The sequence below is a fragment of the Podarcis pityusensis genome (assembly GCF_964106645.2).
Source record: "Podarcis pityusensis genome assembly, chromosome: 4".
NCBI classification, from domain to species: Eukaryota; Metazoa; Chordata; class Lepidosauria; order Squamata; family Lacertidae; genus Podarcis; species Podarcis pityusensis.
In genome coordinates, this window is record NC_138027.1 from 66,666,959 (window position 1) to 66,682,695 (window position 15,737).

The window sequence follows — 15,737 nt, forward strand, 5'->3', positions numbered from 1 at the left end:
ACTCACAGGTGGGCAAGCAGAATTACATTCATAGTTTTTGGAACTGAGCCTAGTTGCTGTTGCTATTTCTTCCACCTTTCTGCTACCATCTGTAAATATAAGCAGGTGCCATTTTCTGGGGGCCATGTCAGCATTTTTCACAGATATGAACAAACATTGTGGCCCACTGCAGATGCTTTCAATGCTCATGTGATTAATGACTGTAATTGGACAAAGGCACAAATTCTATGTTCCAGCACCACCACGTGGGGCAGGGAAAGCATGCCCCCTTGCAATTTGCACAATTACAACAGCTCAAAAACAGGTCCTTACAACTGCAACACTGTGTGCCTATTGACATTGTGAAGACATTATATCATACAGTTTAATTTATGCCCTTGCATATAAGTCTGTGTAGTTCATGATAAAAACAAGTTACATAATTGAACCCTGGGATATCTGAAAATTAAAAAATAAAAATTTAAAAAACATTGTCCTTAATAAAACACTTTCCTATGCATGAATAAAAGCTCTTTACTCTAAACATGGGGGAGTTTATGTTTATAAAAACAACAAGTATTTTTTTAAAAAATTAAATTTATATACCGCCCCTCATTTGAAGCTCTCAGTGTGGTTCACAAGATAGATAGCTAAAACTAAAGCAAAACATAACAATAACCCGCTCTCCCACAAAAACATTTAAAAGGCTGTAGAATATTAATCAGCCAAAGGCCTGGTGCGCTACTTGAGGTTTAGCTTAGAATTATGTCTGAGCCTGGACTCATGGATTATCTTCCCCAAACCAAAAGCAAACTTTGATTACACCTTGTGGTTTGCCTTGACAAACAACAAGTTCAGGTTCAAATGCAATGCTAAGCCAAACTATCATTTAGCCCTTGGGTAGCACAGCACAGAAGGACAAAGGAGAAGTGCAGTGGCTGTGATCTTCATACGATTGCCCATCTGCCTTAGTGTGACAGGTAATCTGGGTCATGGAATATGAATACAGAAAGCTGCCTTACCCAGAATCAGCCTAGGCCATCTAGTACAGCATTGTTTAATTCTGAAAGAAAGTCAAAACTCCAAGGTCTTAGACGAGGATCTTTATCTGTCATGCTACTGGGAAACTGATAATCTGGGGCATCAAGGATTTGAGGTCTACTATTTGGCAATGGTCCTTCCCTTTGTTCAGCAAGATCACAAAGCAAAATCAGCCCCTGCATCCATATCTCACAGTATTATCAAGATGTTGGACTAGGTGTTGGACTATAAAACAATATCAAATGTTGGAAAAGGCATCTCTATCCACTGTATTAAGTGAATAGTTATTGACTATACAACATGCTGTATCCCCACAGAAAATAATGGTATAGGAGCATTTTTCCATGACAACACTGTACAGTTTGGAATAAGGAAAATACCAGCAAACATCCCATCACAGCAATAACTATTCTGAGAATCTAGCATCAATTAGCAACCCAGTATTTCAAACATAGGGTTATAGCCAATGTTAGTCCTTGTAATAAGCCTTTGAAACTGATGAACATAGCAATTCCAATTGCTCCTCCAAAGAAAGCCTGGTTGGATATGATCCATTATTTTTACTTCTTGTTCCCCATATGAAGATTTTAAAAATTATTAATGTCTTTGCTAGAATAGTTTCAGCAGATGTTTCATAACACTGCAAACACAAAATTTGGGTAGGAATCATGCACATGTCCTTCCAAGGCTATATTCCTGGATTATAGTATGACAACAGCAGATACACTACTTACTTGCAGTCCCTTTAAAGTCAGGTCACACATGATTGGCCATAAAAGAAAGTGATGTCGCTACAACAACAGTAGCCACCTATTGAGCAGCAATTTCGTATCAGCATCTCATTAAGTTCCAACAAGCATAAACCTGATAGTATCAAGTTGATGCAGGTGACAGACTTGTTCCACAGGTATACAGCTTTACAAAAATTCATAGTTCAGGTTTCCTGGAGAGGTTCCATCAGATCAAATTAGGTTAGCATTCCATCTAAAACACTACCTTCAGATGAAATTCTGAGACATGTACTGTGGGCGATAATAAAATAATGTATTTGCGATGTGCATTTTCTCCAGCATTCAGATCTGAATATTGTCTGGCTAAAAATGGACTGTAGTAATTTTGCATTTCAAATTATAGCTACTAGCTATTAACTCATTGCTGCATGAGATTAATCACGTCCTAAACTTGTAAGTGTGATGTAACCTCATGGTAGACATTTGGACTTTTAGTTCAATATTGCTTCTTCCATAGTGCTTTGAGATAGCAACTTGATAAAATTAAAACCACTTTCATAGTGGTATTCAAAGCAATATAAAGCCTATTTCCTGTGGGTGTTATGCCTATGTGAAAAACAGGAATTCAGTTTTAAAATATGCTTGTATCAGATTTGTAAATAGACATGCAGGAAGTAGATACATAATCTAATTTCACCTTTCCTGAACTGTACATCACCCACAAACAGATGGATTCTATGTGAAGCACAATTCCTTCACCCATCACTTTTTCCATAGACTTGTACACATTTGGGAATGGCCTTTTTTCACAGCTAACCTCACCTTCCTTAACTTTCTTTCTTTCTTTCTTTCTTTAGTATACCACCCTATATCCGCAGGCCTCAGGGAAGTTCACAGGATAAAATCACAACATAAAAACACAGAATACATAATCAAAATAAAAACAAGAACAGCCCAAACACACACAACCCAATTTTTTTTAAGGGCACTGAATGTCAGGCATTGAACGTCAGAAAAGTATGTCTTTGTACATTATTAGCAGATGTTTCCTTTCTTGGTTCATCTCTTTTTCTGTGAATGTGGATATCTCCAAAACTTCCATTTCCTTCCCCCATCTCCTTGCCCTTCTGTTTTCCAGTGAAATTGGCAAGGTCAAGAGAAAAACCTTGATTTTTATTTCTTATCACAGCACCATTGCACTTTTTTAAAAAGAAAAAGAAAAAGAAAAGCCGGCCATGTTTCCATAAAATTGACAAAACCTTCCCCCTAAACTTGTTAACCTCACTGAAGATTGGAGTGGCAATGGTGAAGGAAATGAAAGAAAAATCTAATGCAGAAAGATGCACATTATCAGAGTTACAGCCAAGGTTTTTTTTTCAGGCAGAGGTCACCAGAGCTCAGCTCCAGTACCTCTCAGGTAGACACCATTTCCATTCTAAGAGAACAAGGGAGAAGTTCACGGTGAGCTCCAGGACCTCTTTTTCCAGAAAAATAGCATGGTTACAGCCACATAATGACAGTAATCCTGTACTGTAAACTTACCAAAATCTTACAGTGTTCTGATGACAAAACAATGAAAGACCACCCGGCAAGACAACAGCAGAGACTTCAAACTAGATTACGTATTACTATAGTCTCTCAAAGATCACCTGTACTCCAAAATTAAGCCAGGGCATCTAAACATAGGTATCCTGCATGCAAATTTCAAACAGCTCTAAGATTTCTTCAGATGCTAGGTACTAATGAGGAAACATTTTAACACTCAGTAACTTCAACTGACAGATTTATTTCAAAATACATAAGCTATCTATTAAATGCAGTTGAAAGTCTTTTCCTGAAATGGGTGCTTCCTCCTGCCATCAGCAGCAAAGCTAACATACAAAATTGTCACCTCATATTCCTAGCACATTTTTAAAGCATTTATTTCCTAATGGTTAAAAAAGAAAGTTTTGTTTGTCTTAGAGAAAACTGATAAAAAGAAATGTTGAATAATGAAATCATATATAGCAGTTCATATGATTACCACATAAATTAACACACACACACACACCCGAATTCTGTGGTATCAATGAATTACTTAATGCTATAGCCGAGCATTTTAAGCATAACTTAGAAAATTAAGAACAAAAAACAGAAGACTGTAATGTTCTACACAGAAAAATAAAAACCTGAAAAGCTTTCTTATCACAAATATGTTTTTAAAAGATGCATAAAAAGAACCTAATATGTTGCTGAGAAAGCCCAAGATGGTATTACACTAAGCAATGAACTACTACTAATTCACAAAAAGCCAAATACAACACAACACAACACAACACAACACAACAACACAACACAACACAACACAATACAATACTTCATGTTGGTCTATAAGGAAAAAATCTAACATCAACTGTCAGGCAATCTACGCTATTAACAAAATAGTGGGCAAGCTTTCAAGTTTTTCAGAGCTATTCATCAGGCTGGATGTTTGGATGTTAAGCAAAGTGGTATGGCTGTGTGCATGACAGAGAAAAGAAACCAGTTTGAAGTTGAAGCTACAAAGTCTGCATTTTTAGTCAAAGTCATATGATGGAGTGTAAGAGGAGATAGCAGGCTTAAAGGGATTAGTCTCTACCAGGTGCTATGCAGGCTTCAAATTACACCTATGAAACAGACGGTAGCTGATCCCCCATTTTTAATAATATAACATCCAGCAGCTCTGCCTCCAGCTTTAAGTGAAACAGACAGGTTCCTTGTTAGGTTGAGAACTCAAGCAAAACAAAGAACAAAAAATGGCAGTTTCTATATTACCAAAGCTGGAGCTTAACTTTATGTTGAGTACTAAGTAATAGGAGTCATTATTACCCAAACTGGGTAACGTTACCTACTGACTGTAGAATGCTACCCTCAAATACTCTACAAAATCATCCAACCAACAGAGACCAGCCTTGCCGTTCAGTTCCATAAGAACTGCTTTCATCAGGGCTAGCACAAGGATTCAGGGGGGCATCTGCATGTCCTGCTGATGCCTGCTGTCCGTCCCCTCTATAGGTCTATAGATAGGGTTTTAAAGATTACAATGTACCTCAAATGCAGGGCATTGCATTTGAGATACATTATGATAGTGGGCAGCCAACCACAGATGGAACCCAAGCTTCACTCTCATTCATAGCTGCTGGCCACTGAAACAGTTATGTAGGGGCCCAGTGGCAAAAGGAGTGATGACATGGCTTGCACAGGCTGGTAAGGAAGTCTTCTGAGCACCTAGAGCCCTTGGCCAGTACCTGACCTTGCTGACTATTGGTGCCAGGTCTAGCTTGTGCTCTAGCTGCCTGAACTGCTACAACCTTTAGGACTCATCTAACCTGGAGAACATTTGAGGCTTGAATTACAATAGTATTCAGTGTTCATCCAACTTTTACAAGTCTGCATACCTCAAATCTGACCTGCTTCCATCTGCACTACTAGAAGGATCATTACAATGTAAGGGTGACAACTTTTCCCCATAATGACATTCCTTCTTATCTCTCATTTTTTAAAAAGGACTTAGGACAAGCACTGTGCATTTTTGCAAGTGTCAAAAACTAATGAAGATTTTATGTACGGCTAGTTCAAACCATATTCTTTACCTAGGTCTGAGAAAGATTTTTTAAAATCTACCACTTCTGTATAGATAACATCAAGCAACAATGCAAGAACCAAAACTGGCATGTTCAAAGATAAGCTTTTCTTTACATCATAAACCACAGGAAGAGGTTTGCAAAGGAAAAATGTATTTCTGTGCACTGGATCAGGGCCACTATTCGCTCTCCTGAAAGGTGATTAGCACAATGCAGAGGAACAATGTTTGGTGGAATAATTTATAGATAACATTTTATGCAAATGACATCTCAGAATGACATCTCAAAAACTTAACACAGAACCACTTGAAAGAGTAACAAGTGCCCATATTGGTACAGCAGCAAGCAACAAACAACAACAGACAGTTTCTAGGGAAACAGGAGACAATTATTAGTGCCTTTAAGGCCTAGCTAGCTTTACCTGCATCCCAACCTAGATTTTAAAATACTTCTTGCTATATGATTTACAACAAGTGTTTTGAAGTTATATTCTTATATATGAACTACAGTCTGTGTGTTCCTCTACCTTTTCACATACTATTAGAAGCTTTGTGATAATGAATCAATACTGCATAGTTCCACAGGCAAAAAACAATAAAACCCCAGGGAGGTTGGTGCCCAAATTGTTGCAGATATGCAATCAGTTTAAAATACAGTTGTGTCTATTGAAATGGGTAGAAATGTAGATCCAATTGAGAAATATCATTAATAAATCTGGGGGTATATCAGCCTTTCCAACCCCCACCCCTATCCCCAAGAACATTCTGTTCTAATCCACTAACAAAAATGAGAACAGGAACATATGACTATGTCCGGATCTGCACAGTATGGGCGCAGAAGGCAGCTGCTGTGGGGTGGGGGTGGGTAGAGAACTATAGAATCCATTAACTGGCTTTTGTGTAAACTTTACTCTTTGGCTACAATCCTGAACTTACTTGATCAGAAATAAAACCAACTTCAATCAATAGAAGTTGTCTGTGTATGACTGATGCCAGAAGAACACGGTCTGTTGCATCCACTTTTTTATTTTATTTTTTTGATGTCTACTTATCCTCTTGGTTCAGTGGATTGGGAATGGGGAAATTAAATGCTGTTTGGGCACATTCCTTTTCTTCCTTTGACAGTTCTAATTCTTTCCAAGTTAGGTTACAGTGGGCTGGAGGTCTCGAAATGTGGAAACAGCAGTGGGTGTACAGTTCTCTACTGTATTCGGTGTTCTTTGGATCAAGCAAACAACTTGATTCTCAAAGGCAACTAAAAACTCAACTTCTTCTACTCTATCTTGTAACTGGAGTGGTATGCATGAGTAACGTTTCATTTGTATCCCAAAGGATCTCAACCTTTAATTCATCCCACAATAACACAAATGCATACCACAAGTGTCTATCTTCCACTACTAGCAAAAATATTAGCCCCTTGAAGGTGAAATAGCATCTATTGTTAGTGCAATATTTTTAAATTAATATTTAAAGTAACGATGTTAAACTCAGGAGCAAAATTTTCAGAGGCTACTGCTTGCCAAAAAATATTTTTTTAAAAAAAGCAACAGGAAATGTCTATTATATAAAGACAGCTGCAACATTTTTGCAGCTGGGAGAGGAGGAGGTATATATCAAACAATAACAAACAGTGTGTGCCTTTACAGCTGCAAGTTACTACAGTTTTCATTTGTTTTCACCTCCCTTTGTGGACTTCTGAGGAAATAAAGGAAGTGGGATGATGAGACAGCATAAAACTAAGGCTCCCTTCCATTGCAATCTACAATCTGACTCCCAGTGTGAAAAATTAGCAGTTACAATACATGTGAACTACATGACCGAATGAACAGCATTCTGGAATCAAACACCAAGTACCAATAGGTGCAATAGGTAACAAAATTCAAAAACAATTCGGAAGTGAGATAGGAGCTGTAATGAGATCTACTCTTGTGTGGGTTTTATTAGGATTACTTCTTGCAAAGATCAAACCAAGAATCTGTATACAGGGCAATGGGAACTAAAGGGTGAATTTGCTTATTCTATCCTCAAGATGTTCTTGAGTATAAAATAAACAGCAGTTCACTTTTACAAGCTAACAGCACCCATATTTTCTACAACTCTGTACTGAAAAGGTTTGTCTACCTAGACTCTGCAATCTGACAGGAGCCACAGTTTAAACACCACTCCCTGTACTCAAAGGCATGTGTGTACCTTACTAACGAAAGGAGACAGAAGAAACAGAACAAGAGCGTACAAAAAACCAAAACAAAAAAACCTTGACACAGAGAAAGACAACAGAAACAGATGTTTCTGTTCTTGCACCACATATCAAGGTTTGCAAAGGGGGCGCAGGAAAGCAGATCGCCTTCTTTTCTAAAACCGCACAACTGGACTCGTCATGAGGCTGGGGGCACATCAGACAGGCGAATCACACAACCTCGTGGGAGAAAGTCACAGCATCTCTCTATTTTTAGGCACAACCAGAGTGCAACTCTCCGACCTGGGGAAAAAACCTCACCCGCTAATAGTTAGGATGAAGGCACTCTGCACATGCCCAGAAGACACTCTGCATGTGTGTGTGTGTTTGCGCGCCCCTCCTACTACTTTACCTGATGAAGCGTCTCGGCAGGCAGCTGCGACGCCCGGAACAGCTCCGCCACTTTGCTCCCTTCGGCGGCGGCGGCGGCTGGGGTCGCTCCCGCCGGTCCCCCCGCCTCGGGCGCAGCTTGGCCGCCGCCGCAAAGCGAGAACAGCTCGGAGTAGCCCTGCTGCTCGCTCGCAGCCAGGAAGAGCGCCGCGGCTCCGGCGGCGGCTGCCGGCCCAGCAGCGGCGGCGGCTGCTGCTGCTCCAGACTCCATGGCAGCGGGCAATCAGGCAGGGGGCGGCGCGACTCCCGAGGCCGGGAGAGAAACTCCTGGCGGCGGGCGAGAGGGGCGAGCGAGGAGCCTCTGCAGCAGCCCCCGCTGAACCTCGTCCTCCGTCCGGCGGCGGCCTCCCCCGCCTCCTCCTCCTCCTCCTCCCCAGTGCGGAGCGGAGCTGCCTCTGCAGTGCTGCCCGAGGGGGGAGGCGGAGGAGGAGGAGGCGGGAGACGGAGAGAAGCTTTCTTCTTCTTCGCGCCTTCTTCTTCTGCTTCCCTCAGAGGTTTTCCTCAGAAAGCCGAGAGCGGGAAGCGGCGGCGGCGGTGGCGGCAGCTGCTCGGGAAAGGGAAGGGGAAGAAAAAAAGCTTCCTCAGGGCACGTGCCCCAAACGGCGTTCCCGCTCCGCAGCCTCCACCTCCACACGCCGGGCTGGAGCAGGAGGCAACCGCAGCCGCCGCCGCCGCCTCCGTGGGGTGAGGGGGGTGAGAGCCACACTCTGAGGAGAAACGCTAGACGCCCACATGGCCACCTCAGGGACGGGCTTGCTTGACCCTGACGCCCTACTCTTCGAAGAATGGCGCAGTAGGGCTGCGCATCTGAGCATGTGCAGAGAGCCCTCCCCCCCCCATGAAAAAAGCAGCCCCACAGCGTTTAAATCTCTCTGGCATCTGGGCACCAAGGTGTGCCCAGCAGAGGCCACCAGGGGTTAGCTGTGGAATTTCCTCTCACCTGAAGACTTAACTTGAAGCCCAGTTCAGAGGGTGGGTGCAGGTGACCGTGGGGTAAAAGCCTTAGCAAAATAGATACTTCTTGGCCAGTGCTGTTTTTCTAGGGGGGGAAGGGGGTGCCGGAACTCACCAGGGACACCTCTCTCTTAGAATAGCAATGGCACCCACCTGAGAGGTTATGGAACTGAGTTCCGGCGAGTACCCCCGAAAAAAGCCCTGGTCTTGGCAAGGGTGCCCACTTGAATGAAATATTGGGGGGGGTCCAAAGAGACCCCACGTCGCATAATCGATCACAAGATGCGGCGCACGCACACCATTTGAATGGCAATGCCTATCACTTTGGGGTGGGCACCCCCTCACATATTCTATTGGGGAGGCCAAAGGGATATCAGCCCCCAGGAGTTGCGTCTTGGAGACCAACATGGTTTTCCAGAAGTAGTGCAAAAACCCTTGTGCTCAAGCTTTTATTTTGGTGGGCCAGGGAAAGGTGACCAACAGGGCAAGAAGATTTTGCAGTTAACTACCTCAGGTACTTGGAGTGGGATATAAATAGACATGCAGTTTAAAAGTGGTTTGATGACATTGGGTTGCTTTGAGTTTTTGGCTTGCTTTGAAAACTGCTTTAGAGAACCCTATCTTTAGAAAAGTGATTATTAAATAAATAACAGGGAAGAGAGAATGGCCTGCAGTGAAGTTTTCAGACAAACACCTGCTGTCTTCCCGGTTAAAACCTACTATGCTCCTGTTTGCCTTTTAAAAACAACCTGCTGGGTGTGCAGTGCATTCCACTGCAAAGATGGCAGATTTGCAGGGATAGACCATTTTCCCAGTATGTTATGTTATTTTACCTTTACTACACGTAGACCTCAAATAACCCACCCTACTGACATAAGAAACCATTCAAGTTTAACAGATGCAGGATTATATTTTAATAGGAATTGTTTCTTGAACTACAGAAGAGTTATTAACAGACAGACATAAAATGAAACATATTTTAATACTTGTTTATGCTTCGATTCTCCACATACCTGACAATCAGAATGGAGATGAGAAGAAAAAAGAAGATGTAAGGAGAAACAGTGTTTGGGTTAGTTTCAATGGTATAGAAAACTGAGGAAATGTTTAAGTTGATATTGCATCCTTTTATTAACCTTCTGTTGCAGGCATTTGTGCCTTAGGCCAAATGAAAACAGAGACACAGCCAACTGCATATTTAAGTATGGCCACAGCTGTAGAAAGTTAAATATGTGCTTATGGCTTGAGCCTCAGCTAATAAATGTGCATAAAAACAAAATAATCAGTCTTATTTGGCAATGAATCACATTTGGTGGAATACTATCATGCATAAATTAAACAGTTCTATCAGACCTTTCTTTAAGATCATAGTTGAGCAAATGTGTGAACCAATATTGCCACCACACATGAATTTGAACAAGTTAATTTTTAGCTAGCCGTTCATCACCAAATTAGATCCTAAACAATCCAGAAACTATTCAGTCCAATTTCACAAAATGTAAGACTGGTAAATATGTCAATAATGATTGACAGGAAGTTGATAAACTCAGCACTCATATTAGCGATTTTGTTCCTTGTTAAATTGTCAGCTAATGTAAAGTCAATTTTAAAAACATTTTCTACTGTACTTTTCAGTGTTTTACATTTATTCTAACCACAACCTTTCTCAAGGCCACCACATATGTTCTATGAAGATACAAGCCTCGATTTAGTCAACAGGTTGTCATCCACTGCAGCATATTAGTCACCAGTTTTGAAATTGTCACACTTCGTCACCAGCAGTTAGTTGCCTTTCCAAATTACCCATTTCCAAATTATTACAACTATGACCATCTATTTCACATTTATAATAAAAATGAGTTTATTTCAAGTTTTAGATTACTTACACTGAATAATGAAATGGCAAGGTAATATGCTATGCCAAGTATATTCAATGGCTTTGTTATTTTCTGCAATAATTCCTGCAATTTCACACAGTGGAAATGGCATGATCTCAATCCCATACATTCACATTGTCCAAACACATATTAGAAAAGGGGTACTATCCTAAGTTTCTTTTATAGGTCTATAAAAAGGTAAATACTTAAGCAGGGGCAGGTACAGCAAAGACACCTGGTAATCCAGGCACAACAAAATCTGGGTTTGCAAGTAAAGCTCAATACAAATAGAAAATATGCAAGCAGTTCCTATGCAAATATTCATCCAAGGAGCATGTGAGTTTTATACTGGATTAGAGCCATATTGGTCCTGCTGATGTTAACAGAATGTCTTTATGGCTGCTTTATACAATTACTAGGAGGATAGCACACCAGTATATGGCAGCTGTGAATAATATGAATTCCATTTTTGTATCGTTAAGGAAGGAATCAATCAATCAATCAAACAAACAAACAAACAAACAAACATACAACTGCTAATATGCTGTTACAGAAAGTCTGGAAAGAGACTACACTTAGAATATTTTGTTCAGTTCTGGTCTCCACATCTCAAGAAGGATATTGTAGAGCTGGAAACCGTGCATTAAGGTCAACCAAAATGATCAAGGGGCTGTAGCAACTCCCTTACAAGGAATGGCTTTTGATCTTCCCGTAATCTTGAGTGTGCATGTCAAGATTATTTAGAGTGTTACTTAACACCTGTTTTTTTCCTTTCATTGAAAAGGATACCGCCAGAAGGCCACCCAAGCTGTGTTTTATTTTAGTGGGTGTTCTGCAATTGCCTCTCCCAACTCTTACATTCAAGATGAATAGTTAAATGTCTTCTAAAGCTAAACAAAAACAGCTAGAAGTAGATGTAAAACCCAGGATGTGAAAGAGGGAGCAAAGACTTTGATTTAAAAATGTATTACCTCCTGTAAGGATTTGTGAACACAAAAAGCAAACAAACTATTGAAGCTCTATCTAACCTTACTTTGCAAGCAATAAATATGTCATGGCAGAAATAATTTCCAGGGAACCAGATCTTGCAGAATATTTGACTTTGGAACAGCACCAGCCGATAAAGCAGCCGTACACAAATTCTTAAATTATTTAAACCACTTGGCTTTATTTCCATATTACCCTAGTCAAGTTTGAAAGGGAGGTTGGGAGCAGCAGTTCATATAACTTAAAAGTCTATACAGTAGTTGGTTCTGCATGGACAGCTTCCTGAGTGAAAGTGATTATAGCATCAACCGCCTTTGTTAATTCTTGGTGAATTTCCTGAAGTATAAGTGAATAATGCAAAGAATGTTACTGCATCTCTGGGAGGACACCTTGTTTCCAAGGATGACCTATTAAGAAGATATGAAAAACAATAAAAACAAGGAGGCAGGCTAAGGTACATTATGCCTCATTATGGTTCAAAGTATGCTTGGAATTTACTGTACTTCTCATATATAAGAATTTAATAAATAAACAGTGCCTGAGAACAAGAGACATTCCTTCATATTTGCTCCATTCTTCAAATCCCTTTCTGAATGGTCAGTGATATATATTTATGTTAGGCATAAAGCAGTTAATGAGCCTTGTGGAGCTTGTTTCACAACCTTCATGCTCTGCTCTAACATGGAAAGAAAATAGTGTGAATTTATTTTATCATATGTGTAAATCAGGGGTGGGGAACCTACAGCCCATGGGCCAATGCTGGCCTACCAGTGGATCCAATGCAGCCAGTGAGGCCATTTCCCCCAAACCTTGTCCATTGGCTGACATCACCAGGCAATTTGGGGTGATGGGTGGAGTTCAATTCTGTGTTGGCTGCTCCTGCTGGTTCTGCAAAAGGAATTGGCATGTGCAGTCAAAGCAGCAGGATTTAACGCCTACTCACCAGCTGAAATATAACAACTGAATGCCCTCATATTTGTGCATACTATACCTAAATACTGATCAACATGCAGACAAAGCAGAAGAAACTTTGCATATTTAGTTCTTCAGACAGTAATGTAAACCTGATAGCATTCTTCTCGCCTTAGACTTTAATATTGAGGTTTTCTGCCCCTTGAGAGCCACTGAATATAAATCCACAAAAGGAGAGTTTTCAAGTAGAGAAGGCATTTTTTAAAACAACCACCCAATTATTAAAAATGTCTCTCTGAAATATAGGTTGGTATTAGTTAACAAATGTAATGTCTTTTTTTAAACGTGGCAATTTTTTTGTAGTGCATTCAATTCTATTAGAATGGCATTTTGAGAAAATAATTGAAGAAACAAAAGATAATGAATTAATCCAGTACAAAAAGAAACTTGTTTTTGTGCAATAGATTTGTTCATTTTAAAGAACTAGAGGAAACTAATGGATTAACAATAGCGATTAACAAGATTTAGCATTATAATCCTGGTTCAAGGGTACTTGAACTGCCCAATTTGTCTTCACTTAGCAAAACACTTATAGCAGAGCTAGGGAAATAGCTGAAATGCCTTCGAGTAATAATATTTCGGATTCCAAAGCACCAGCAAGCTACTGAGTTAACTGACTGTTCTCCCATGCCCAACTCCTATGCTTGGGGAAAAGACATAGGATCAAGCCCATTTCCCCCTACGTAGCATAATTCTCTGGTCAGCCGGATCATCTATTTCAAGGTGTCAGCTTTGAACTCTGTATGTCAAAGAAAGCTTGGAGTCTAGCAAGCTAGAAATCCCCAAAGGGGCAACCTTCCCCACATAATCGTGGGTAATTTAATCATTTTGTACTAGCAGCATGCTATCATCCCCTTCATCAAAATGCTCGAGATCTTGAGAAGAAGAATGAAATCAAGGAAGCACCCGAAAGAGGAGACATGGGTGACATCAACTACTCTACATATGGCTTTAAAAGAGGATTAGACAAATTCATGGAAGTGGGGGCTATTGATGGCTACTAGCCATAATGGCTATGCTGTGCCTCCACAGTTGGAGGCAGTAATATCAGTTGCTACCACAGGAAGCTGGAGTGCTCTTGTGCTCAAATTCTGCTTGCAAACTTCCGACAGGCCTCTGGTCGGCCACTGTGAGAACAGGATGCTTGGCTAGATGGGTCATTGTCCTGATCCAGCAGGCTCTTCTTATGTTTTTAACTATGAAAACCCAGTTGCGTAGACCCCACAAGCCCAGAGAGATTACCTCGCACCTTTCATCATGAAAGGAAAACAGAAGACAACACACTTGACACTTTCTGGGTTTTCAGTTGACTGAAGACACTATTTGCTAATGTTTCCATAGACACCTTTGTCTGGATTTAACTGTCCAGGGGTCATTTATCTTTACCTTACCAATAGAATTTACCTTTTGTGGCTTGAACTAGAACAATGTGAAGTAAGGTCATGCTTCTTGTGGAAGAGCTGTCCCTGTCAGACTTTGTAGCTCTTCTGTGACATAGGGAGCCAGGGGTCATCTAGTCCAACCCCCAGCACTGCAGGAATCTTAGCTAAAACATCCATGACAGATGGCCATCCAACCTCTGCTTAAAAAGCTCAAAGGAAGGAGAGTCCATCACCTCTTGTGGGAGTCTGTTCCACTGCTGAACAGCTCTGTCAGGAAGTTTTTTTGAACATTTAGTCATAAACTTTAAGCCACTGTTTTGAGTCCTACCCTCCAGAGCAGGAGAAAACAAACATGTTCCCTCTTCCATGTGACAGCCCTTGGGATATTTGAAGATGGCTATCATATCTCCTCTCAGGCATGCCTAACAGTAGTGTGATTGGGATGCTTTCTCATAAGGTCACTTAGCAAAACAGGTATTTCCAAACCACCAGCTGCACATTAATGTAGAGAGAGAGAAATACTTTATTTTTCATAATCGTGAAAAAAACACCCGGCACAACTTGGGGGGGGGGGGCTGTGAAAATACACATTAGGCACCTTAATATGAAGCACTGTTTGGTTCATTAAATCAAATTGCTCCCTGTAAAGGACAGAAGGGCAAAATACTGCTTGTTCACACTGTAGCGACAGTGAGTGGTAACAAAAATGAATGTTAGAATGACATCCTGACACTTTCAATCCTTAACTTCTTCCTTTTTGATTTATAAAAAGAGAATTTTGCTTCAATTTATTAGTTGATATGGAAGAAATAGTACAGACCACAAGTTCGATAGATAATTTAAAGGGATTGTTGTCCTCAGTTTTGTGTAAGACATATACACCCATAATAGATTCTCATTAAGACTCTCTCTTTTGCCACTAGATGGTGCTGGTAAACTCTTTTGATGCACTACTGAAGGAAATTGAATGGAATTTTCAATCCCGTTATTAAAGGAATGTTTAAGACAGCTATGGTGTTTTAACATTTAGCTACACTAATGGAAGGGCTTTGTTTTCAATTCTGAATCCTTAGGATAGCTATGGAAGTGCAAAACTGCATGTTTACAGTTCACTTAATAATAAGTACAGTGAACACCACCCATCTATGGACAAGACCTACAGCCAGAAAAGTGAAATTTAGTTGAGAATTAAAAAAAATAAGACACATAGCCTAGTATATTAAGCACACATATTTACTTAATTTATACAGAACTGAGTAGATAAAATTTCAGATTCACATTAGTGAAAAATCTCTACAAAATGTTCCTGAAAAGCAAAAACAAGACTGGCTATTTTATTCAGCATTTCTTTTTCATGAAAGCAGGTATGGGTTGTAAAAATAAAGCAGAGTGTTCAGCACAAACTAAATATCTGCATCACTTTTCACAGTTATTTCCATCTACAGTCTGAAGAGGTAGATTTTCTGCAACACCTGAGAACTGAACGGTAACATAACCAGGTGTAATAGAGAGGAGAACGGATTGGAAAGATACAGCCCCCAAGCATGTATGCAAATACACTTAAGAATTACAAATGAAAAAGAGTGT

The 15,737-nt window shown here is 40.4% G+C and overlaps 1 protein-coding gene across 1 annotated transcript in view; it reads right to left on the minus strand.

Annotated features, from left to right (window-relative positions):
• The window catches only part of REPS2 (RALBP1 associated Eps domain containing 2), a 77,304-nt gene extending 65,013 nt beyond the window's left edge, over positions 1 to 12,291 (minus strand). Inside the window, exon 1 of the mRNA XM_081001631.1 lies at positions 7,941 to 12,291. Within this exon, the coding sequence (XP_080857757.1) occupies positions 7,941 to 8,189 (249 nt within the window). The 5' untranslated portion in view covers positions 8,190 to 12,291. The remainder of the gene's footprint in view (positions 1 to 7,940) is intronic.
• Positions 12,292 to 15,737: the final 3,446 nt, after the last annotated feature.